The 22,802-nt window shown below is 47.8% G+C and overlaps 6 protein-coding genes across 6 annotated transcripts; 1 reads left to right on the forward strand and 5 right to left on the reverse strand.

The window, feature by feature from the left end:
* Positions 1–322: 322 nt before the first annotated feature.
* Aud_003000 (translocon subunit SSS1) lies at positions 323–650 on the forward strand (the record flags this gene model as incomplete). The annotated part of the gene is made up of 3 exons (XM_043287957.1): positions 323–407; positions 463–521; positions 585–650. 3 exons carry the CDS (start codon positions 323–325, stop codon positions 648–650), a joined length of 210 nt encoding a protein of 69 aa, XP_043143892.1.
* Positions 651–1,221: 571 nt separating this feature from the next.
* On the reverse strand, positions 1,222–3,519 carry Aud_003001 (WD40 repeat domain-containing protein; the record flags this gene model as incomplete). Its single annotated transcript, XM_043287958.1, has 6 exons — positions 1,222–1,442; positions 1,501–2,272; positions 2,322–2,681; positions 2,746–3,092; positions 3,155–3,238; positions 3,291–3,519. The coding sequence occupies 6 exons, from the start codon at positions 3,517–3,519 to the stop codon at positions 1,222–1,224; spliced, it is 2,013 nt and encodes a 670-aa protein (XP_043143893.1).
* Positions 3,520–4,134: 615 nt separating this feature from the next.
* On the reverse strand, positions 4,135–9,740 carry Aud_003002 (putative DEAD/DEAH box helicase; the record flags this gene model as incomplete). The annotated part of the gene is made up of 7 exons (XM_043287959.1): positions 4,135–5,737; positions 5,795–7,029; positions 7,097–7,897; positions 7,947–8,996; positions 9,062–9,384; positions 9,444–9,539; positions 9,596–9,740. The coding sequence occupies 7 exons, from the start codon at positions 9,738–9,740 to the stop codon at positions 4,135–4,137; spliced, it is 5,253 nt and encodes a 1,750-aa protein (XP_043143894.1).
* A 639-nt stretch (positions 9,741–10,379) lies between these two features.
* Positions 10,380–13,221, reverse strand: Aud_003003 (putative C2H2 zinc finger domain protein; the record flags this gene model as incomplete). Its single annotated transcript, XM_043287960.1, has 3 exons — positions 10,380–10,897; positions 10,962–12,990; positions 13,057–13,221. 3 exons carry the CDS (start codon positions 13,219–13,221, stop codon positions 10,380–10,382), a joined length of 2,712 nt encoding a protein of 903 aa, XP_043143895.1.
* Positions 13,222–19,747: 6,526 nt separating this feature from the next.
* Positions 19,748–21,059, reverse strand: Aud_003004 (putative mitochondrial carrier protein (Rim2); the record flags this gene model as incomplete). The annotated part of the gene is made up of 3 exons (XM_043287961.1): positions 19,748–19,787; positions 19,846–20,793; positions 20,860–21,059. The coding sequence occupies 3 exons, from the start codon at positions 21,057–21,059 to the stop codon at positions 19,748–19,750; spliced, it is 1,188 nt and encodes a 395-aa protein (XP_043143896.1).
* An 873-nt stretch (positions 21,060–21,932) lies between these two features.
* On the reverse strand, positions 21,933–22,657 carry Aud_003005 (60S ribosomal protein eL21; the record flags this gene model as incomplete). Its single annotated transcript, XM_043287962.1, has 4 exons — positions 21,933–22,257; positions 22,365–22,412; positions 22,482–22,549; positions 22,622–22,657. 4 exons carry the CDS (start codon positions 22,655–22,657, stop codon positions 21,933–21,935), a joined length of 477 nt encoding a protein of 158 aa, XP_043143897.1.
* Between the last annotated feature and the right edge of the window lie 145 nt (positions 22,658–22,802).

Raw genomic sequence — 22,802 nt, forward strand, 5'->3', positions numbered from 1 at the left:
GCGCGTCGACGGCGATAGCAAGAGAGAAGCGGTAGCTTTGATGTCGATTGGAGCTTGTGGAGCTGACTTCCCCCGGCCCGGCGGAATTAAAAGTCCGAACCCCAGAAGGCCAGCTCTCCTGTTAGGGGATGATCTGTCGATTAAGCATCGTGGTGACTTATTGTCAAGATCATCCTCTCTCCCTCATTCCATTCCGCCGTTTCTTTACTACCTTCTCACACTTATCGCTTCTTGGGTTCTCCAGCTATTGACCTTCTCACATTCTACTGGTTTTATCTGTCCCTCCTTTTATCCCACGTCGCTGTCCGGCTCGCACAGCACTATGTCAGACACCATTCAAGAACTCGCCGATATTCCTCGCGACTTCCTTCGGGATGGCATGCTGTTCGTGCGCAGATGCACCAAGCGTAAGTCTAAATTTGATAAAGCTCCGGGGACGAGTCTATCTAATACAATGCGTAGCCGACAAGCGTGAATTCATCAAGATCAGCCAGGCTGTAGGCATGGGCTTCATCATCATGGTAAGCATTTCTCGTCTTATTGTGCGATACCTTTATGGGCCTATAAATACTAACTGCGTCTAGGGTGGTGAGTTTCCTCCTTATAGAGCATTAACACCCCAATACTTTTCAGGAGATGCTTACTCTTAGAATAGCCATTGGGTACTTCATCAAGTTAAGTAAGTATACCACAGAGTCCTGGAAGCATGCGACGGCCCTTGCTAAATGTGTTTTTCACTACAGTACACATCCCCGTCAACAACATCCTCGTCGGTGGCGCTTAGGTTGAGGCCACAAATCCAAATGCAACCATGAAGCAGGTGCAAAGAGGATGCTCCGAGATTGAACAGAGCCAATCGCGCGGCGACATGATCTAAACGAGTTCCTAATCTACCAGAGATGAAGAAAAATCGCGAAGATCGATATGGGGTCCTGGAAGACCATTGTTCCAACATGCTCCAGAGAGATTGGCAAGCAGTTGCCTTCGAGTTATTATGCCCTTGCGTCAATTTTGTATAAATACCACCTTTTCTTCTTTTCTTCTTACAATACATCAATTGTCATGAGACCATTTCGAAGTCTCAAGATAGTGGTTCCCTATGTGCTTGCTCCAATCCCCTAATGCGATCTGTCAGTTGAATGTGAACAGATATCCGAGTACTCCCGAGAAGAATGTAGTCTAAGAGAAGAAATAACGAAACTCTGTTCTTATGTACAGAAATCACCACAGCTCATATGCAAGTTCCTCGTCCAACGGACTCCTTCTGACAGGCCGACTCCGCACCGATTTTTCCTTATACTGGTTGAACTCGGGCAAGTAATTTAACTTGCAATCGTAGCTCTTCCCGATCGATGGAGTACCTTCGTCATCAGCAGCACCATCGTTCCAGCTATGCAGGCTGCAGGTACCTGTGGACAAACCCCAGCCGTTCCAGGATGTTGCTAAACTACAGTCAGCATCCCGCCAGTGTACTTCCAGAGTTAGAAAGGATGATCTTACCAGCGAGGACTGGCGCGTTGGGATGCCAACTCGCATCCCGAACGCAGGTCCTCCACAGCATCTCCCCGCTCCTACTCCTGATTTCATACGCCGTGGTGAATATGTCAGGATCGCGCGGTCTCGAATTCAGAGTTGCAAGTCCGACATCAATAGTGCCCGCAAGCGTTGCGTCCAGATTATAAACATACACTTTGCCGTCTTCACTTCCGGTGTAAACGTAGCGCGAGTTTGTGCTACCCGGCGGCGAGAAATGGCAACGGATGAGCGTCTTCAGAACCCGATGACCTCGGAACGTGACAACGGAGCAGTCGTGTGGGTGTGGCTCGTAGTAATCTTCGGGATAGGGCTCGAATCTGTAATCATAACCGGTGGTATAACTGCTCACGTCGATGTCTGCAAACTTCGCCGTTGTCATCATCTTTCTCAAATCCCACAATTTCATCGTCTGGTCCTTCCCGTTGGAAAGTACATATCGGCCGTCTCCTTTGCTGTCGACATATGTAATACCTTCCGTATGACCTATGAACACTCCAGCCTCGCGGCCGTCGCCCATGGAACGCCGGTCCCAAACACGAATCGTGGAGTCATCCGAGCCAGAGTACAAAATGTGAGGCGACGATTTATCGCCGAAGCAGACGGCGTTGACGTCGTCTTCGTGCTTCTGTAGACTTAGAACAGACTGCCGTGTTTCAATGTCATAGACAATTACGGAATTGTCAGATTTGCCGGCAACAATTTCGCGTCCATCACCCGAGAATCGGATTGACCATATCTGTTACCTGGTCAGCATCTACGCGACAGTCATCTACGGGGATGCGCACCGCAGTATGCGAGCTGTCGTGGAAGCCCCGCCCAGCACGGCCTAGGGATAGATCCAACACAGAAGGGTCAGACTGATCAGCTGGGTCTGTCGGTGCAAGGCAGACGATATTTCTAATGGAGGTGTATGCCAAGAACTTGTTGTCCGGACTCAAGCTCGCATCGGTAATGGTCCACTGGCCGAATGGATAGTCGACAGTCTTGTAGTATTTCCACTCGAATGGATTAGATGTATCGTACATCCGGACTTTGAAGTCCTGCGCACAACAGAAGAAGAAGTTACCGTCATCAGAGAATTGACCCGAATAACATCGCGAGTCATAATGAATGATCTTGTCTGCGGCGGAACCAGGTATCAGATCCTAAGAGGCCCACCCAATTAGTACAAAGCTTTTTTTTTTCCATCGCACGAGGTCGAGAACTTACTTGTGCAGTTGACTGCACACCCAGTCTCTGCCTTCCAGATACGTCAACTCCTAGTTCTCTCCACATGATCTTTGCTGCAAGAGTCTTTCTGCGTTTCTTCAGCATGTCGACATAGTAAGGATCGTCTCCGAAATCACCGGATCGCATGAGTTCTGTACCCTCATCACTTGGAACCTTCGGTAAGTTCTCAGCTCCCGAACGTCGTGGTCTGCGTGAATATCTCAAGAAACCGAACTCTTCGTCGTCTTCATCTTCATCACCTAACATACCCCCTCGCCACCCATTGTAGTGGAGGATATGTCGCAGACCATTGGAAGCTAACAGATTCAATAATCGAGCAGCTGATACTGCTTGCACCAGTCAGTGTCGATAAGGAGGTAAATGCGAGTGGTCGTTGGGTAAATGATACCTCGAGTCTGTCTACCTTCTTGAGTTTCTCCGCCAGGATCTTCTTGATCAGGATCATCCATGGAGAACTCAATATGTATATTACCTAGACGCAAGTGAGGGTCTTCAAATTGTTCGACCCAAGATCAGTCTCATACAGAAGATCAGCAGTTCATCGCGGGGAAAGCTACCGAAGTGACCTTCGCCATCTTCATCCTCGTCTCTATCTTCCGTAACCTCGGACTCCGGTTCATAATCCATGTCATCTTCCTCCTCGTCCTCTTCAAGCCACTCTCTAGCTGGGTGCCACACCGTACCGGAGACTCTCCGAGGCGGAGACTCTTCGGACCTGTTACCACCAGCGGAAGATGAATCAGATGGATTCATAGTCGGTAAGGTATGTGATCAACTGTTGCGGCGGGAGGCTATATCAAACGTATCATCCCGGTTTCCAATATCTCTGCAGCTTCAAACATGAACAAGAAAGAAGTAAGTCTCCGTGCCTCTTTGATCTGAGTGGGTTGGGGCATTGTTGCTTAACTTGCTTATCGATATGTCACCGACTCCGGGTTATGTCATCCGGTGGGTTCTCCGCTTTCCGTTAACCCCTATCTCCGAGTGTTTTTGTAGTCAGTAGAGTAGCCCTTAAGAGCAGAGAGCTCTTAACCAAGCCAGTCTCTACCCTCGCGTTATTGGTATGGAAAGCCGAACTCTAATTATGACAATGTCTATCGCTAGTTACCTAGGTGCCTGTAGTGACCTAAGAATCATTCCAGGAACTTGGAGATGGGTCAAATCGTTACAAAACTACTGTAGCTAGAACGGATCGTCCAGACACCTCTTTTTGCTTTACTTCAGTGCATCTCCAATACTCTTAACTGTTTAACACGCAAAAATCACACATGCTCAGGACCAATCAGACGGTTTCGACGTGGTCGCCAGAAGTTTTAATGTTTGCAACATCCATCAGGAGATGATCTGAAACTTCATCTGCATATTCCTTTAAGCGAAGATAGCATGGAACTTCTCGTCGAACTGCTCCTTTAACTCGCGGAAGGCGCTCAGCACCTCCAACGACACCATTGAAGCTCGGTCCTCATGCAGAATACCTGGAGCCTCTGTGGTACTGTCTTCGTCGGAGAAGGGATCACTGTCATCGCTCATACCTTCGTCCCATTTCTCCACCACTTCCTCGTCAATCGTGGCCCTGGTATTTCCAAGTGATTGTCGCACCTGAGGAACTTGGTTATCAGTGCGCTTCGACTCGACGTTTTGACCCGCAGACTGAGCATCGAATATTTCGTCTTCTCCATCCTCGACCGAAGGAGTTGACGAAGAATCATCACTGGCGAACATTTCTTCCGAACATGAACTCTTCAGTTCGGGATCGAGATATACTTGCAGAGAAACAATGATCGTAGCCAGAATCAGGGAGAAGTCATTCAGCAGAAACCACGTGTCAGAACGAGAGATGAAATTGGCGACCTCAAGGGGTTCCACACATCTGTGAGAGAAAAAGTCATACAAATAGGCATTCAAAGGTGCCATACCCCCATCCGGATAAACATCAAGGTGTGGTATGACACTCTGCTCGAGAAACACGCCCGACCGGACCGAATTACAGAGGTCATTCATGCTCTTGAATTGATCACCGTGACCCGAGAGCCCAACAAAAGCTGAACGTGATTGATTCGCTTCCAGTACCCCCAGCAAGCGACTGAGCTGTCGGTCCCCACTACCCCCGACTGGCACTTTGCTAAGCGGCAATTCACACTCGGGTTCTTTCAGGTGCTGTTTGACGAATGTCTCGACATACGCTGTATACGTCCTAAGAATGCTCTGGTTATGGGCTCGAATCGCCGATACGGCATTCGGTGGCAGCGGCGGCAGCAGCACAACCGAGGGAGACTTCAACTCTTGTCTCCGGGTCAGAAGTTCCTCATATCGATAGCCGAGAGACTTTCTTCCAAATAGATGGGCAAGCACGATCATCAACGTCCTCAGCTTCTTCTCGGTGTTCTTCCGGTGCTGCTTGCACAATTCCTCAAAGTAGCATGCACGAAGAAGAGCATGAAATGCGAAAGCACTGTTTTCAGTGTAGTACAGATGCGCAATGCTAGAAGCCAAGCGAATTGGCTCTCCGCGTCTCCCGAGAAGGCCCTGGCGTCGCAGATATTCAATGGAAAAGCGGAGGTGATGGAGTACCTTGTCCTTGGACTCGGCACTTCCGAAGTTAATGCGTGGCTGAGACAGCAAAGAATTGATTGCCCGTACTGCGTATGGCGACTCCTTGGAATTATGAAGAAGGATGAACAGTCGAAGCACAAGACTGGTCGTGATAGGGAAATGCCCGTTCAAATCCGGAAGCCGTGAACTCATCAATTGATATGCCTTGTGACGGGGAATGCCATGGAAGATGACATTTCCGAGCAGATCGAATCCTCGACGCCCTGCTCGACCAGCAGCCTGACGGAAATTGAGCGCGGTCAAGAAGACGCTATCACCACAGAAAACCACGGTCGAACACGGCATGTTGATACCCAAAGCTAGCGTTCCAGTGGCTACCACGACACGCAAGAATCCCGCGCGAAATAGCCTCTCAACGCTGTGCAAATAGTCAGCTAATATCCAATTCTCATATCAGGGAGGTCACTTCTCATACCACTGGCGGTAACGACGATTCAATCCAGCATGGTGGACGCCTACTCCTCTCTTCAGAGCTTCAAGTAGCAGAGGCTTAACCTTGCGCCCTTTCATCATCTCTATCTCCTCGAGAAGCTCACTCCAGTCGAACTTGTGAGTATCGGCAAACGAAAATTGCTCTAGAGGCCTGTCCGGGTCAAATCTCTTGAATGGACTATTATCTTCCTCCACATCCTTTGCGGTGCTCTCAGTTTCCTCTCGAGATTGTTTAGTATTGCTCTTTTTCTTGCTTTTCTCACCGTTTTGAGCTTTCTTGGTCGTGAGTTTCCTGTATTTCTCGTACTCCGCCACCTTCTGCCTCCATGATGCACCACTCTTGTACTTGTCCTCAGCTTTGACTAGATGCTCTAGAGTGGTTGTCGCGATTTTTTCGCATGTCGTCCGTGCGTAGTTGAAAAGCAGAGCAGGTAGGGCATTTTGGAAATGCAAATCCACGAGGAGTGGGAACACAGATGTGCATAGCTCCTTTGTCGTGAGTTGACGTTCGGGAGCCACTAGATCGCTCGGGTTCTCTTCATTGCTTTCTGAAATGTTCAATCTTTGAGCTGGTGCGAAGATAGCCTCCAGATCGCTTTGCACCATTTCAAACGGAGAGTGACAATCCTGCATCCATGTCGATAGAAGTTCTTTCAGCTGCGCCTCCCATTCATACACATCGCTCCGCCTAATGAACGATGGAAGGGCAAGTTGTGGACTCAGAGATTCTGGCACAGGAAAATCGACTGATGAGTACTTTACCATACATCTCCAAAGTGTATAGCAGTCCCTCGGCTCAAGGGAAAGATCCTCAGGAATTTGCCGCTGCTTGCTGAGAAGGCTGGTGATTGGGTGAAGGGGTTGCAAGCCCTCAATATATTTGGGCTCAAGGAGGCCCTTGTGCCTCGATCGGGAGAGGCCTACGAAGGGACGATCAGCCGGCATATAGAAATACTTCCGAAGGTCTGAGTAACGCTGCGTATGCTGAATCAGCTTGAGAGTCACCCCCATGTTGTTCTGTGTCGATTGAAGCCAATCAGCGAACTCTGACGGATTTCCCACGGTTGCGGAAAGAGCGATTATACGACACGGAGCGAGCAATAAGAGTTGCTCCCAAACCAAACCATCCTCGGTATGGCCTATCGAGTGAATCTCATCAAAGATTATGCATTTGACTCTAGGAGCCCATGTGGTGGCGTTTGATGAGGACAAAAGCATCTTGAAGACTACTGTCAGTCGAGAAACGCTATAGAGGACGAGTGATAGCGGAGTTCGTTGCACTTACAATCTGGAGAAAGTGAGGCACTGTCACTAAGATCTGACACTTCAAAGGATCATTTATGCGAACATCGCGAGTAGAGATAGCCCAAACTGTCTGCTCAGGACCAGGGTACCTTTTCCGAAAACGTGCATGGATCTCTGCACCGATCTGATTCACCAGCGCCTTTGTTGGAGCTACATAGACCAGGACTCCAGCGTCGTCCTCCTGCAACACTTTCGACATGGCATAGAAGCTGATGAATGTCTTTCCCGCACTGGTTGGGGCTACGACGAAGACACTATGGTTCTTGTCAAGCTCATCGAGGACATCCTTCTGCCATTTGTCCGGCTCAAAGCCCACGCGGTCGTCGGGCTGTGCGCCAGTCTGGCGATCCATAAATGGCCCACAATGGAGCAGCTGAAAGGCTTGAAAGGTAAGTGGCGCACCCAGCTGGCGTAGTTTAATGCAACTAATATCGAAATGAAAACACAACTGCCGACACGGAAGAGAGGAGGACGGCGATGGTGTATCATGGATGCTTAGCTTACAGCATATGTCATGGAACATCGAATACATTTCGTGGGTCATGAAGTTGATTTTGTGCCGGAGAGTTCGAATTTGGTCCCAGACATCCCTCGCTGAGGCGACGAGCTTATCCTCTTCCTGAGGCGAGGTCTCTTTCTGCCACAGAACCACAAGGAGAGTCAATAGGTATAGGCGGAGCTCGGGCTCGAGGAAAACTCGCTTCCGGCTCTCCTGCCGATCTAAGAAAGCTCTGACATCGTCCACCTGATGATGAAGGTCTAGCTTTTGCAATTCGAGGAGCTTCCGTTGCCATGAATCTAGCCTTGGCGATCTTTGATGACATGATCACTTGTTGTTCGAGCGCATTGCCCTTGGCATTGGTAAGACTGGCTGCGTATTTGGTGAAGTCTCGAAATCTTTCCTGGTTCCGTCGCGCAGGATTGTTCCATTTGGTTGTTGGTTTTTGAGGAAGTGTCCTTCGCTTGGAATCAAGCAAACGTGGAGTATGCCAATGCGTCTTATCCTCGAAGCCTTTCTCGGGATATTCCTCCTGCGAGTTCTGGATGACTACGCGTACGATGGCGAGATGTTGATCAAATGTTGGGTGCTCGAACGGCAACAAGGCATACTTGCTTTCCATGTCTTCATCCTCTTCATTTCTTGCATCGTCTTTATCCGTTTTATCATATTGATCTTCTTCGTCTCCTTCATCTTCGTCCTCCTCTTCGTCCTCCTCATCGTCTTGATCGTTTTCATGTTCGTCATTGAAGGCGGGCTCTTTATTCTGCAAGGTCGCCGTGTACGGATAGCTCTGAGAGAAGAATACTTCGGGACCGCCTAGTTCTTCGATACGATTCAAGCAGGTCCAAATAGTATGCCAATCGTCACTGATGAGGCTGCTCAGCTGAGCTACTTTCTCCACCGAGTAATACGCAGCGCAAGACCTAAAAAGCCTGCCATCAAATAGGTCATGCAGATCTCCCCAGGATTTGTTTGTTTTTAAGCCATTCCATTCGTTTGTTTGAAGTATGGTCGTTGCTACCTTGCTGAAATTTTTAACGAATTTGTTGTACATCCCCTCATTTGGTATCTCGAGCCTCGCAGTCCTTCGTTGCTGCAGAGATAATCGTTTGAGGCAAGCCAGATGCAATAGCAGGATAGCTATCATCAGTTTGGATGCTTCATTTCGATTCTGGGCCAAGACTACCGATGCGACTGCCACAGTCAAAGCCTCCCTACTAGTCATTGCCAAACTGACCTGAGGACCGTTTGTTTCTGCAATAGACTGGAGAACTTGGGTGCACATAGAAAAGTATGGCGGCTTCTTGGTCTTGTCCTTCGCTTCTGATTCAATGAACTGGCGCGTGGATGAGCTCGCTTGAATGACTCTGGTCAGAATCTATACTCATAGTACTCCGTCAGACAGCCTCCTATCTTACACCAACAGAGGAAAAAAACACAAACCTTGCTATCACGCCACTCGATCTCATTGATGATTGCCACATCCAGTCCAAGAGTCATCATGTTACCGATAACGCGAAGTGTATCATCGATGAGCCGACGTCTATCCTGCAGCACTCCATTGTGGCACATGACGAAGTAGACACTGTACGTTTCGACATACTGGTGAAATTCAGGAGATCTCATAGAGGAAAACCGGAGAACTTGAAGGTCAGGGTACTGATCCTGAATATGCATCTTGAGATGCTGATAGATAATCTCTCGCGCCAACTGATACTTGGAACGATTGATATTTGAGGGTGCTTTGGTAGAAATCCCTTGGTTCTCTAGTCACCAATCAGTAAATATCAGCTCGGGGTCCTCTGCCCAGCAGGGAAATGAGTACCATCAAAGAAGACTATGTGAAAATTGCATTTCGTCGACAAAAACTTAAAGAGAAGGCGCTCAACGTTGTAAACGCCCTGCAGGAGCTGGAACCCAGCTGCGAGCTTGTAAATGATACTGAAACCTCAAGGTACGTGGTAGTAGAGAACGTACACTTAAAGTCAAGAGCAGGATCGTCAAGGCACTGAAGCACGACGGAGTCTCCCTCAAGACAAAACAGCTCTTGTCCTGCGTAGTCACTCACCAGATCGAGAACTTGGGAGCTAAGACTGGCATACCATTCTAGCATGTCGTCCATCGTGGCTGTTGCATGAAGGCCAACTGTGTGCAGAATGACTGCCGGAAGAAATAAGAAAAAATGTCTATGGGGATGAGGAAGAGGATGAGCAGACACGTGTTGTGGAGGAGTGGTGGGTAGAAGATTGTTTGCCTGCTGCAGGTGCAATAGGTTAGCAGCACAGTTCAGGGATTATGGCACAATCTACATTGCCGCAGGTAGCCCCGATGGTGTCCTTCCCATTGTGTTATTCTAAAATTGTTCATATTTACTGTGTATTTGCCTACAGCAGACCATAATAGCATGGCATGCTATAAATGAGGTAGGTGAGCATCTTACAGAAAGGTCTATGCGCGTAAATGACTTGGCATAAGATCCGACATGAAGTAACATGAGAGGGTATAGTTTCATTTCTGTGATTATGAAGTCAATAACATAAGAAAATAATTCAATAACTTTTTTTACATGTTACGTCCGCTTCATTGCGGCTCTTCTTGCGTATGGCACAGAAGGATAGGAGAAGGAGAAGGAGAAGAAGGAGAAGAATGGAGATTTGGTAGACATGTCCGACAAGATTCCGAGGCCTGTCATGCCAATGCCTGTTCCAGCAAAATACAAGAACAATTCCCGTAGTCGTATGAGCATCAAAGAAGCATATCATCATTCAACCAACATTGTATTGAGTGGACGGATCGGGGCTCCAGCGAACTTCATCAAAATGTGGACCAGCATCATGAAAAGAAATTGAAGATCATCCCTCCCATCATTCAAGTTGGGGATATCGAGTGCTGTGGACGCGAAGCTTCCAACAATCATCCCCGCATTACCAATCATCATACTCCATAGTTGGGAAAGTGAGAGGGCGTCGTCGCGCATAGGAAGATCGACTCTGAATTCAACGAGGCCATGGTATTCTGGGTTAATCTGAGATGTTCGAGGTACATGTGCTTCTGGTGCCTCGAGCTCAATGACATTCGTGACCGTCATTTTGAGTTTGAGCAGCTTAACAATAACACGGAGCCTCGTCTGAAGCATATGTGACCTTCTTCGTAATATTACTGTTGTAGCTGTAAGGTCTGGATTTGCCGAATCGAACGCGTCATCCAGGAGCTGCATTTGGATTTCTGTCCTGAATAGAGGTAACTTCTTCAGTGCTATGGCCACGCCGTCGGGGACATCTAATGTTTCTTTCAGTCAGCGACGGCTTATGTCAATTACAAGTTGAAGCGTTTGGAGACTCACTAGTCCATGTCGAAAGGCCAAGCGCATGCGAAACAGAAGCTATGGAAAGAGTGGCCGGTCTCCCAGTCAGTGTTATGCAAGGCTGGGTAGCCATCTCCGACATGAGTACTGCGGAATGAGTAAGGATATCATGTCCCTTTAGCAGGCCCCAGGATGTCCTTGTGTTATAAGTGCCAGAACGAGCATGACTACCTTGACTGCACGGCAGGAATGGCCGATTGCCATAACTCTCAAGCTTGGCAGTAAGGATACCCAGACAGTGGCTTTGTAAGTTATTGTGAAGGACCAACAATGACTTCGTCTCCTGGGAAACAGCGTAAGGAAAGATAGAGGCCGGATGAGTGGCAGAAATAATGGACTTTGTGCTGAGCTTTTTTGTTGACTCTTGCAAAAATAGCTCATGCTGAAAGACTTCTGAAGTCAAGTCCAACTCTCGACCAAGCTTCCAGGGTGGTGATAAAGATCTCCTAGGAATATGCGCATGATCAGGATATCTTTCCTGATGCCAGGGGCGTAATTGGTTACTTCGCTGGTGAGCCTTAGCTGCGCAAAGGTGGCATTTTCGCGCCGCCCCATTGGAGGCTTTACAATGAGTGCAACTCTGCACGGTATGACCGCAGTGTCCGCATTTTGTCTCGCAAGACTTCTCAAGCTTCCTTGACTGGTTCTTTCGAGTGTTTTCATCAGTTGGTCTTGGCCGTTCGTTTGAGGTGTGACTTCGTCCAGGACTATCCAGTGAATGTGGTGTATTCCGGGTGGCAGACAATTGCTGGAAGCTGTCCAGACTAGAATCGCTCTTGGTAGAGACTGGTGAGCCTTCTTTTAGGGTCGAACTCAGGGTGCGGTGATAATCTCGTAAGCTTGTTGGACTACGGACGGGTGATAGGTGTTTGGGACCGTCTTTATTTTGTACTGAGTTGGGACGAGTACGAGCATGAGCGTTGGTTACATGCGGGGGGCTTTGCTCGGCTTCATCAACAGTATCAGCAACAATGCTGGCTAGTGTATTGTGTTGAGAAAGGCTGGCACCATGGAAACTGAATTGCTGGCCAATACTGTTGAAGTCAAATTCGCGTCCATCCACGTTGTCTCCTTCAAATGAAGACGACGGCGGGAAACCTGATCCGTCGTTACCGCTGGGACCAAAAAACTGCTGGCCGCCAAAGTCTGCCCCGTCTCCGCCAGTATTTCCGCTGCCTCGTCTGCTCTGGCTCGCGCTGCTGTATGCAGAACTTCCACCAGGTAGGCGGCAGTGCTTCGTGATGCACTCGAAATATCTCTTCCATGTGGTTACTTGCTTTGGACAAAGCCCACACTTTTTTGGAGGGGGGCATGGCCGGGCTAGGTTATCGAGGCAGCCCTTGTTCAGTAGAGAAGGGCCAAAGGAACCATGTTTGACTTGCAAATGGCCACGGAACTTGTCCCTTCTAGGTGTACTGAAGGAACATGCATCGAACGGACAGTAGTACTTGTGCTCAGCTTGGTGAGTAAGGCTCACATGGCGCCGGAACGTTCCACGAGTTCCGTACACCTTCCGATTGCCTTGACTGCATAGCTTGCAAAGGTACCTATCTCGTGGAGAAGGTATATTGGGTGCACCTAGGTCAAGTCTCTCTTGTATTGATGTGTCCAGCTTGCAGAAGGTAGTTTTGATGAAACTTCTCAGGTCGATCAGTTGGGAATAATTGAGTTCGGGCAAGGCTTGTAGTGCTAATGAGTCCCATATTTGAAGATCGTTCTTAAGTTGATTTACCTTCACAAGCGGGCTGTGGAGAGCGTCTTGGGGCTTCAACGGCATTTGCACGGGCCCTGCGTCGAGAGATCTGATAGTTGGCCATTGGCCAGCATAATCACCCTGTGACAGTGGAACTTCGGGTGGAACCAAATTGCTGCCAGTCAAGTCAAGTGCCTCAAGTGTCTCAAAGTTGCAGTTGGTGCCTGTATCATGGCCGGACAACTGGGCTGGCCCCCTTATACTGCCGATACTGGACGGAGACACCGGAGAGAAGAATGGAGTTTGGCTATGATTCTTGCCACAGTGTTAGCCAGCCGTTTTAGTGGATCGACAAAACACGCTTGTGGGTGGTTGACTCACGAAAGACATGTCGAGGGTCGGAGCTGGAGCTAAATGACCCCCCAGTGTCTGGACGGGTGGGCCAGTGTAATGGATGGCACGCCAGATGACATTGGAGCCGGTGTATATTTCATCTTGCTCGTAGTTGAAGTCATCATTGATATGGACATTGTTCAGAGGATCCATGATAAGATAGCTTTCAACGGAGGTTCAATAAATCGACAAAAGACAGGATGCTAGGGCGTCGAAGAAATCAGAAGCAAAATAGTACAGAGTCTCATAAGTGACAGACTCAGGAAAACAAGATTCGGCTGAAAGACGGGGCATACAGTTTGTAAAAAGCAACGATTTTAACGATACACAAACATCACGTTGAGTACAAAAGAGTGTCACTAAGTGCTGGTAAAAGAGTAAGAGAATGCCTGCAAGGATAGAATGTTTTACTTTGAAGGCAGTGGGTAAATGAAGTTGGAACGATGGCGAGAAATAGAGAAATTTGGGAAATGTCATCATTAAGAGGGATGATCAGGTACTCATCTTCCTTTACCTGGGTGAAGCACCCACATGGGAAAGCTAGTAAGGTACAGCCTACTTGACCATGCCTGCCTGACTTTGCTCCATGCACCTTAACTTGAACACAGTAGGGGTATGATAAGCCCATAAGAACTTAACTAGCTCGGAACAAGCACATTAACATCTTCTTGCTTGCCCTCAGGTTTGCATTTTTATCAGAGAACATTTACTGAGCACCTTAAGTGGGGAACAGGTGTTCGAAGGATGTTGACACTTGACAGAGGAAGCTAGGGATTAGACTTCTCACCGAGGTTAGCAGGATGAATTGTCATAATAGTGTATCTCACTTGGCGTACGAAGGATTGTATTCGGGGATGTGATGGATGACTTCGCCTCACTCCCGTCCAGGTCCCTGCACGTACTATACGGTATTTCACTAGCAGGGGTGAATTGATACGTATCAAATTCAGATTATTTAGGCGATCTGAGGTACTCGTACTGCCGATGTCCTGCACTGAGTACTTCGTTTATAGCGCGAAGGATCAACCACAATGCTTTTTATTTCCAGGAGTACTTGAAATACAAGCAGAGCCTCAATTGCCTTGTCATCTCACATTTGCCTCTCCTAGTGCAAAGCTTTGCGATATCCCAGCAATGAATATCCCAACTAAAAATACTCTACGTTGCAGGTCAAAGAAGCCCCCTAGATACATGCTTCTTAACCTGTTTACTGTTTCTATCTAGTCATGGTGCAGCATGATCTCTTTTCTTAGGCAAGCGCTGGTGTAACAACCATGAACCATGATGACATACGGCTACAGGCTAACTAAGCTACGAGGACTGAGGGTTGAGCATTAATCAGCATAGAGATAAAACCCATAAGGCTTCGAGTGTGGCTGAGGAAGATGAGTGATATTAATTATTAGAAAAGATTGTGTTGAATAGATCTTTGCAAAGGAAAACGTCATTTCTCCAACCTCATGTGTAATCATCGTTCCTAGCAAATAAGACGACAAGAATTCTTATTACGCTTAAGATCAGTGCCCCCTCTTTCTTGTAAAAAACGGGCAAAAAGTTCTGAACGTAGGCTCGGCGTCAGCGAAGTGGTCACACTGTCAACTTGGTCAGAAAACTTATTGGCTGGCACTGTCCATAGTTACCTTACCAACAGTACCTACATTACTATGCTATTCTAGGTACACTAAGAAAGATTGTTCGCTTCTTGCCGGGTTCTCTGACAAGTTACCTGTCGAGTAAAGCGGATTTCAAAACTTTGAAACTCAACAACTGGACGGCTGATACCTTGTAAATCGCGTGCGTCAACTGCGAGACTTCCGAACAATAATACTTCTTGACCTACGTATCATAATAGGTAGGTACTGACTACTGACTGCTTGGCAGCCATACGTACCTTACTAGGTAGAAAATTTGCAGCAAGTCAGTCCTCGATCCCTAGGTAGCTATTTGTATGCATTGCCGCAAATAGATCATGTCCCGTCTGGTTGACTGTCAGTATTTCTCCTCGGTACCTCGCTTTGCGGCCCTTCCTCAGTGGTTATTTGAGGCTGGCAGAGTTCGCCTCTGTCTTCAAAGTGAAGCGCAAAAGGAACGGACTGTGGAGGACAGATGTGGAGACATGGAACTTTAGGCCCGGGAGGCGGGACGTTCCCCGCCATCCAAGGAACCAAGACAATCTAGTTCCACCCATGGACACATACGTCCCCACAGTTGGGGTACCTAGAGAGTAAAGATATCACGAAACTGAACTGAATAGATGTCGCTGCTCTACTGAAGCCTCGACTCTCGAAGCTGGAATTCGATAACAATGGGAGCCAAGTGGCACTTCCAATTGCGGGCTACGGTGTAATCGTCCTGATCATCTGGACAGTAGCTGGCGAACGGACCCGCAAGTATTCTGAGGTCTAGAATGGACGGTAGACAATTTCGACAGTTTTTTTATTGCACATCGTAGAATCCACCTATAACACGCCACATCCTCCACATTGTTTCTCACTAGCCACCTCAGCCACACAAAGATGGCGCAGCACTTCATTGCTTTTTCGAGGCACACTCCTCACTTCTCAGGCAAAGTCGCCTCTCATTGAATCATAAAAACGGTTTGGACAGAAAGTCAATTTTTTTGAGCGATGCCTCTTCCGTAGGAGATGGCTAGATTTCGATTTCAACCGGCCTGGTGAATCCCCTAAATCGCTCACCGGGTCAAGCCTACGAAGGATCATCTAGCATATGCTCTCTCTGCTGAGATACTTGGCAGCAGACCAGGCGCTTCCAAGGCTCCCCGAAGGAACTAAGAGACAAATAGTGACACTGGGCAAATTCTTACGTCCCATCATCTGTCAACAACTCGTCGTCGCTACAGGTACAGCAAACTAAAATGTCCTCGACAGATTCTATCACGTAAATTCTTTGTCTCGAGGTCTGAGCATTGAGAAGCTGAAACATCTGAGCCACCGAGACACCGCTGGATTTGCTGCCTAACACTCAAACAATAAGTAATGTAATGGCTCACAAACGCAATTGGCGCATTTGCCCTAACACTGCTGAGAATAACTACCGAAGCGAAGGTTCTCCAATCATTATTACTACGGAGTGCTATTATGATTTTCGGACGGTGGCCGAGAAAAGGAATGATAATATGCGGGGATCTTTAAACATCATCTAGAACATGTCGTGCAGATCCCGGGGCATCAGGCCTCCCCTACTGGCGCTGAAATTCTCGTTCGAACCTGGAGGTCCCAGAATCAAGGATCAACCCGAACCATGACCACGTTCACTCTACGTACTCTCAACGTTGGGACAATGGACTAAGGAATTATGAGTTTGAACGTCTTTGCTTTTTTTCTTTGTCTTCGTGGTTGATTGTCTCCTTTGCGCAATTTCATTATTATAAATGAATTTGTTCAATTGGCTTAGAATGGAACAATATTTTCATACATAAAAAAGCTACTCAAAAACAGCAATGAACTGCTCTCTATATTTAACTAATCTTAAGAAGCATGGTGAAAAGCAAACAAATTAAAAGTCACAAGTACTATCTGTTACTGAAGAATACATTGGAGTTAGAAAAGAAAATAGTTCCTTATTAAAGGAAAATATAAATCTGATCATCAAGGTAGATTGAGGGCCAACCTAATTTCACAGTCCCACATGATCACATCCCTGCTAGTATGTAGCTTTTGTTAGGTTCTTTTCCATGTTCAACGGTTGCCAAAGGCTCTCTCAGCTGCTCAAAAGCGAGCTTTCCAAAATACTCGAAACTTCTAAAATGCACATCACGAGAAAAGGGAAAATACATCTGTATGAGAGAAAAGAGGCAGAAGAAATCAGTTACTAAAAGAATAATCTAACCGAAAGTGGACTACAGATCTAACCCCGGGATTACACTTTCTGAAGAAAAGCGATTCCATACATCAGCCATGTCCAAACTCGGCGCTCTGGGTAAAGTATTTTCTTAGTCTTTTCTTTGAGTTAAGCTGCGCAGGGTCCTTTTGGGCATGAACCTCGCTAGGGGCGGTGCAAGGCTGGATGGAAACCAGGACTACGGGACGCGAGAGATGGACTATAGATTTCGGGACAACCTGCAGAACTCCAGTAGACGCCTGACTAGGTCGAAACCAGAAGAGAGATTGCGGTGTGGTTTCTGGGTGAGTCAAGGTACTGTGACATATATTATCACTGTCGGATGAAAGATCCCTCGACAATAGTTTCGTGATCCACGCAGCCTGACTCGTCAAGCAACGGCTGACCCGACCCTAAGCAGGTCTACAATGGTCAAATTGCAGCAAATAAGCTTGCTTGGGATAGGTATCTGGGTGAAGTATAGGTCTTAGGAGGACTGATGCCAATCAGAGTATCTTTTGGGAAGTCGGAGTGTAAGACGCGACAGCAACTAGGGACTGACAAAAATATCTAAAATGCTTTTAGTCTCTGTCACCCAAATACAAAGCAGTCTACTCAGACAAACAGGAGACCTACTAGATACAAAAGAAAGGAGAAGACCGAAGGTGAGGATACAAGAAAGGTTGGAAAACTAGATCAAAATGACAACTTTTGGTTTCGCTTTTGTTGCATCGTGACTGGCGACCAAGGGTCTGCCTTTGGAGACTGGTCCAGCATAGCTTGCAGCATTGGAGGAACTTTATTCTTATTTTGATTTTGCAAGTATGACAAAGGATTTTTGCCACCAGGAGACCGAAGAATGCCTTGAGGAGCTGCGGTGGTGTCATACCGGTGTGTCCAGGAGCCGATATGTAGAAGGTCCATTTGTTGCTGAGTGGCGTAAGGCTTTTGGTGTCTTGGAGAAACTCAGTTAGCCTGAGAAGGCTGAAAGCAAAAGGTCGGCGAACTCAGAGGAAGAGAGCTGGGACCGACTACCTTGGATTGGTTGACATTGGAATAATCTTACACGACAGGGTCGTGATAGGAATTGGGTAGGGTCGGATACAGCAAGGGGATAAGAGAGCTCAATACCAGGCGAGCTGTTTCTCAGTAAAGAGTCTGTATCGCGGAGAAGAGTCCTGTCTGAATGCTATAGCTCCCTCCGCACGGAGGAAGGTGACCTTCTTATAGGAAGCATCTCATCGCTAGGGATAATGTTGAGGAGATGTTCAGATAAAAAGACAAAATACGGAAACCTTCCTCTTCGCCTTTACTAGGTTAAACTCGAACGAAGCCTGGACGATACTGCACAGAATAGGTGCAAGAGTGACATATCGAGGGCAATACTGGCCCAGAACAAGGCAACAGCTCCGAGTGTGAACAGAACTATCTGTTGACGATACAGATAGCTTCCCTCTGGTGCAACTTTTCCAAAATCCCGTTTCATCTTGGTCACATTACCTTCTGGCCGGATGTATCCCAGGAAACTACCTACTGGCCTGGCATTACCTATTTGGGGGATGATCACAGTAATGGGTAATGGATTCTTGGAGCAAGCACATACTCCGATCATCATTCACCAATTGATAATGGTGAGCTGCAAGCTTCAGTACTGGCTTGGCCTGGTCATACTTACCTTAGACTCCTTTCTCAAAGCCGGCGAGCAGCAACAAGTCGTTCAGTTGTTCATGCCCCTCACTACGTCTCCCCTGTTGAGATCATGCTAGTTTTTCTTTTTCTCGTTCAGCTCACCTTCTGGAAGCACCAAAACGGTCGTCCACTTTCTCGGGTCCATGACTCGCTGTGTGCTTGACCGCTGGTCCCTGGCAGGATCTGTCAGCCTTGCCCTTGCTGAGTGCTTAGGCAACCGACAATCAGACCTGAATGATCTGGTTGACTCGTAAATTAGACGGAGGGTTAAAAGCAATCAGCTCGCTTGCAGAGGCGAATTCCATGCCTTAGCCTAGATATTGGATCACTTCTGGTACCGGTGACGTTGCCTGTTGATTTCACAAAGATAGTGTTGGTGTTAGTCAATAAAAAAAGGTGATAAGTTAAGTCTGTTGAGATGTAGTAATACAATAACAGTAAGGTACCTAGTTGGATCATCATCATTACTTTTATTGGCTTCCTTGCTGCATACGATTTAAAGTATGTGTACGTAATAGGTTGCACGTTCTACAGGGAGCTTAAACCACTACTGAGAGGGTACCTGGATATATTTCTTGTGTGACAGACATTCACAAGACTACTTATCTATCTAATAAGCACACACAAGAGCATGATGTAGCAAAATCTGATATATGCGTACTGAGATACTCATCAGTCAACTAGAGGGATGAGAGCAAGATTTTCTAAATCATATAATGATTTGATGCTGTGTACGCTGATGGGGTTGGTGTGGACATCAGTGGTAGTGGTACTCCGTACCTGCATTAGATATATTGAGCAACACGAATTCAAGAAGCTACCGACTATAGCATGTTAATATTTGATCTTCCCAATCAAGCTCTCTTGTTAGGAGACACTTCTCTACGGCTGATTCTACCCTGGTCCAACAACCCCACCATATAGTTACAACGAAGTGGTTTCTCAGCCTTGTATTAGATCAAATGTGAGAGAAGAGTGAAGACGCCGAGCCGAGCAGCAACCATCCAAGAATTGCGCCATATACATGCAGTTGACCCTTCTAGTCAATAATAATAACACCAGTAAAAAGTGGGGTCAGATAAAGTACAAGTTTTACGCTCAAAGACAATCTTGTCTGCGCTCCAAAGTAGAGAGGACAACCTGGGGTAATTTATGAAGTCGTTCCGAAAACGCGAAGAATCACCTCGTACCTAAAGCGATGATGTTAGAGGCTGATCATCTGAACAAGCAGGGACAACAGATACTCACATTCCGAACATGATGGCAGCTGACGGAACCACACGCAGCAAATGCGGTGTGAGACCGCCATACAATGCGACCATACCCTCCTCCTTCCACACAGTCTTAAAGCACTGCACAAGACCGGTGTATTTCATCTGAACCTTGCCATCCCCCACAGATACAGTGGGGGCTTGCCTCAGCCTCGTTCGGACAACTTCGTGGGGGTACGTGGCGGCCGCAGCAATCAGTTTCGCCATGCCCGCGGAGCAGATTCGACCACCCCACAACTCCACGTCGTCCCAGATATTGTAGACGTGATTGGGATCAGCACGCTTCGCTGCTTCCCTGCGCGCTAAGTACATCTTCATTTGTTCGTACATCACCCATTGCAGAGTTGACTCGGTCACGCCGAGGTATGATGCGGAAAGTCCTTTATACAAGCCTCGAATGCCCTCGTGGCGCACCGTCTGTTTGATACAGTCCCAGCTGTTCTTATACTGACGGCCCTTGCCAATCTCGGCGTTAGACTTGTCTAGTTGTAAGCGTGTCTTCACCAGCCAGATTGGGTTGGTGGCCGTTCCTGTTGCAATTCCTGCTACGGCGGCCGCCGTCAGATGAATTCCGACGGGCGTCTCCTTGGAATCGTGGTAATGAAAGTAGTCGCTAAGTATCCGCTTTCCGTTTCCATATACGTAGAAGTTAATGGCACGCGCCGGAACAACCCCAATGAGATTGGGTCCAAGGCCCTTAAACAGTGCGCGCCAGCCCTCATGGACATGTATCGAGCGCAAGATCTGGAAGGTCTCGCTAAAGTGCATCATAGCGGTCCGTGGAAGCGAAGCAAGTGAGTTAGATGGTGGCAATGGGTGAGCGGCACGAAGAGACTTGAGCTGGGCTTGGTAGAAGTCGGACTGTAACCGGGTTTTCAGGACATCAAGAGGAGAGGTAAGAGTCGCGGCCGTCATTCCACCAATTCTGTGGATCTATCGCATTAGCTTCGAGATTCATCTCAATCACCATAGAACTATAATTTCTTCTTACCCGCCAGCGATAAAATGGGCGAAAGGCTTCGCTTGGCTCTTTTTGTCGACATCTTGAATGAACGGCTGCGTCCCTTGCGGTAGAATTTCGCCAGTCTCCCTTGACTGTAGCATGAGATTTTGACCAACAATGGCTGCAGATTCTCTTGCTTCCAGATGCGCCTGCGCAGAGCTGGAGTGAGAAGTGGCTGAAAGAGGCATCAACAAGGCCTGGGGTATTATCGGGATGGAGAATACGGCAAAGATCGGTCTGACACGGAAAGCAGTGGCATTTAGGCAGTGATAGCCATGAAGAGGCAAAAATCCCAGAAGTAGTGTACGAAGTGATTCTGAAAATTCCAAATCGAATTAAATAAGGAGGTGTAACTGGCGACGAGGATGATACGTTCGAGTTCAATTTTTTTTTTGGCGACAGCTTATTTTTGCCTGAGCGGAACCTCCGGGCGGATCTCTCTGCCACTGCCGATTGGCAATCTCTTCTGTCGCCGCTTTAACTGCTAATGCAGGAACAACTACTGGTTATTTTATTCACGAAGAATATAAGGTCTCATAGCGTCATTCTTTGGCTGCTCCAATGTATCTACCTGAGCTCTAGTGGTTCCATGCATATTTCCACTCTGATTCAGCGCTCGGTGGCGCTGGTAGAGGCGCCGCTTCAGGTCGATGCTACCTCGTTGCAGTGGGCATGACAATTGCTTACGCCTACGGAACGGAGAATCTCTAGTGAATGACATGTTCTTGAGAAATATTTACCCAAGCATTGATTGAGTGTTACTCCTAGAAACAGCAATATCGCAGGAGTTATTGGGCGCTAAAGTTGTCTGGTAGATTGGCCAATAGGTGCCTATCAGAAACCCGTTCGACCCAAAATATCTAAATCGTACTGATTCTTCAAAGGGGGAATCGAAAGGTTTGTCTTTTTTTTCTTTCATTGAGGGGAATCTATGCACAGGCTTGACATGTGCCAGAACATCTGAGAACCCTAATTTTTATCGCTTCGTCTCAATGCAAAGTCCACCCATAGACGGAAAAACCCAGAAACACCAAACAACCGCGTCGACCATATCCATTCGTTTAGATGTGGGTGTCGTAAGGGATGGGGGTGATGGTCTCAGCGGCAACACCCTCGACAACGTGGCCCTCACGGGGCATGGCAGGCTGTCTCTTCAGGTGGAGGTGGATGCCCTGCTCCTTGGCCTGGCGCTTCTTGGCGGCGTTCTCCTTGACACGCTTGATGAAGTCCTCACGGGAACGGGAGTGCTTGACGTGCTCGATACGAACGTTGATGCGCTTCTCCATGTAGCGGTTGCCGACAACCTTGTAGATGATGACACCGACGGAAGACTTGGTCACGTTGTAGACGACACCGGTCTTACCGTTGTAGACCTTGTAGGGCATACTGTTCCAAAATTTCAGCAAGCAAATCCTCAAATTTTCCACCACAATCACGCATAAGCCGCGCCTTCCGGACTCCTCGTAACTGCAGCGGGCGAAAATTGTACTGACCCCTTCTGAACGGCACCGTTGACCTTGATATCCACAATGTCGCCAACCCTATGAAAACAACAATCAGATCCTGCTCGCACTTCTCTCCATTATCATCTTCGAATGTCTGGTTCGTACCGGTAAGTCTTCAGGTAGGTCGACAGACGGATCATGCCGTTCTCCTTGAAGCCGCGGCTGAAGGCATACTATAACCATCGTCAGCGCTCCGTTTCAGCCCGCGAAAACAGCGTCGATATGAATCAATCGCATGAACATACGCGAGTGCCCGATCTCAAACCGTGGGAGTGACCCATTTTTGCGGTATAGGTGGTGCTGGTGTTGAAAAATTGTCGACAACGAAGAAATGCCTCCTTCTGCCGCACTTGGTGATGGTGTCAAACGTCCTCGGGTGCTTGGTGCGCCGCCAGGGCTAGCCCTAGCCCTAATCTCAACACGGTT

Source organism: Aspergillus udagawae (genome assembly GCF_001078395.1).
Source record: "Aspergillus udagawae IFM 46973 DNA, scaffold_2, whole genome shotgun sequence".
NCBI lineage: Eukaryota > Fungi > Ascomycota > Eurotiomycetes > Eurotiales > Aspergillaceae > Aspergillus > Aspergillus udagawae.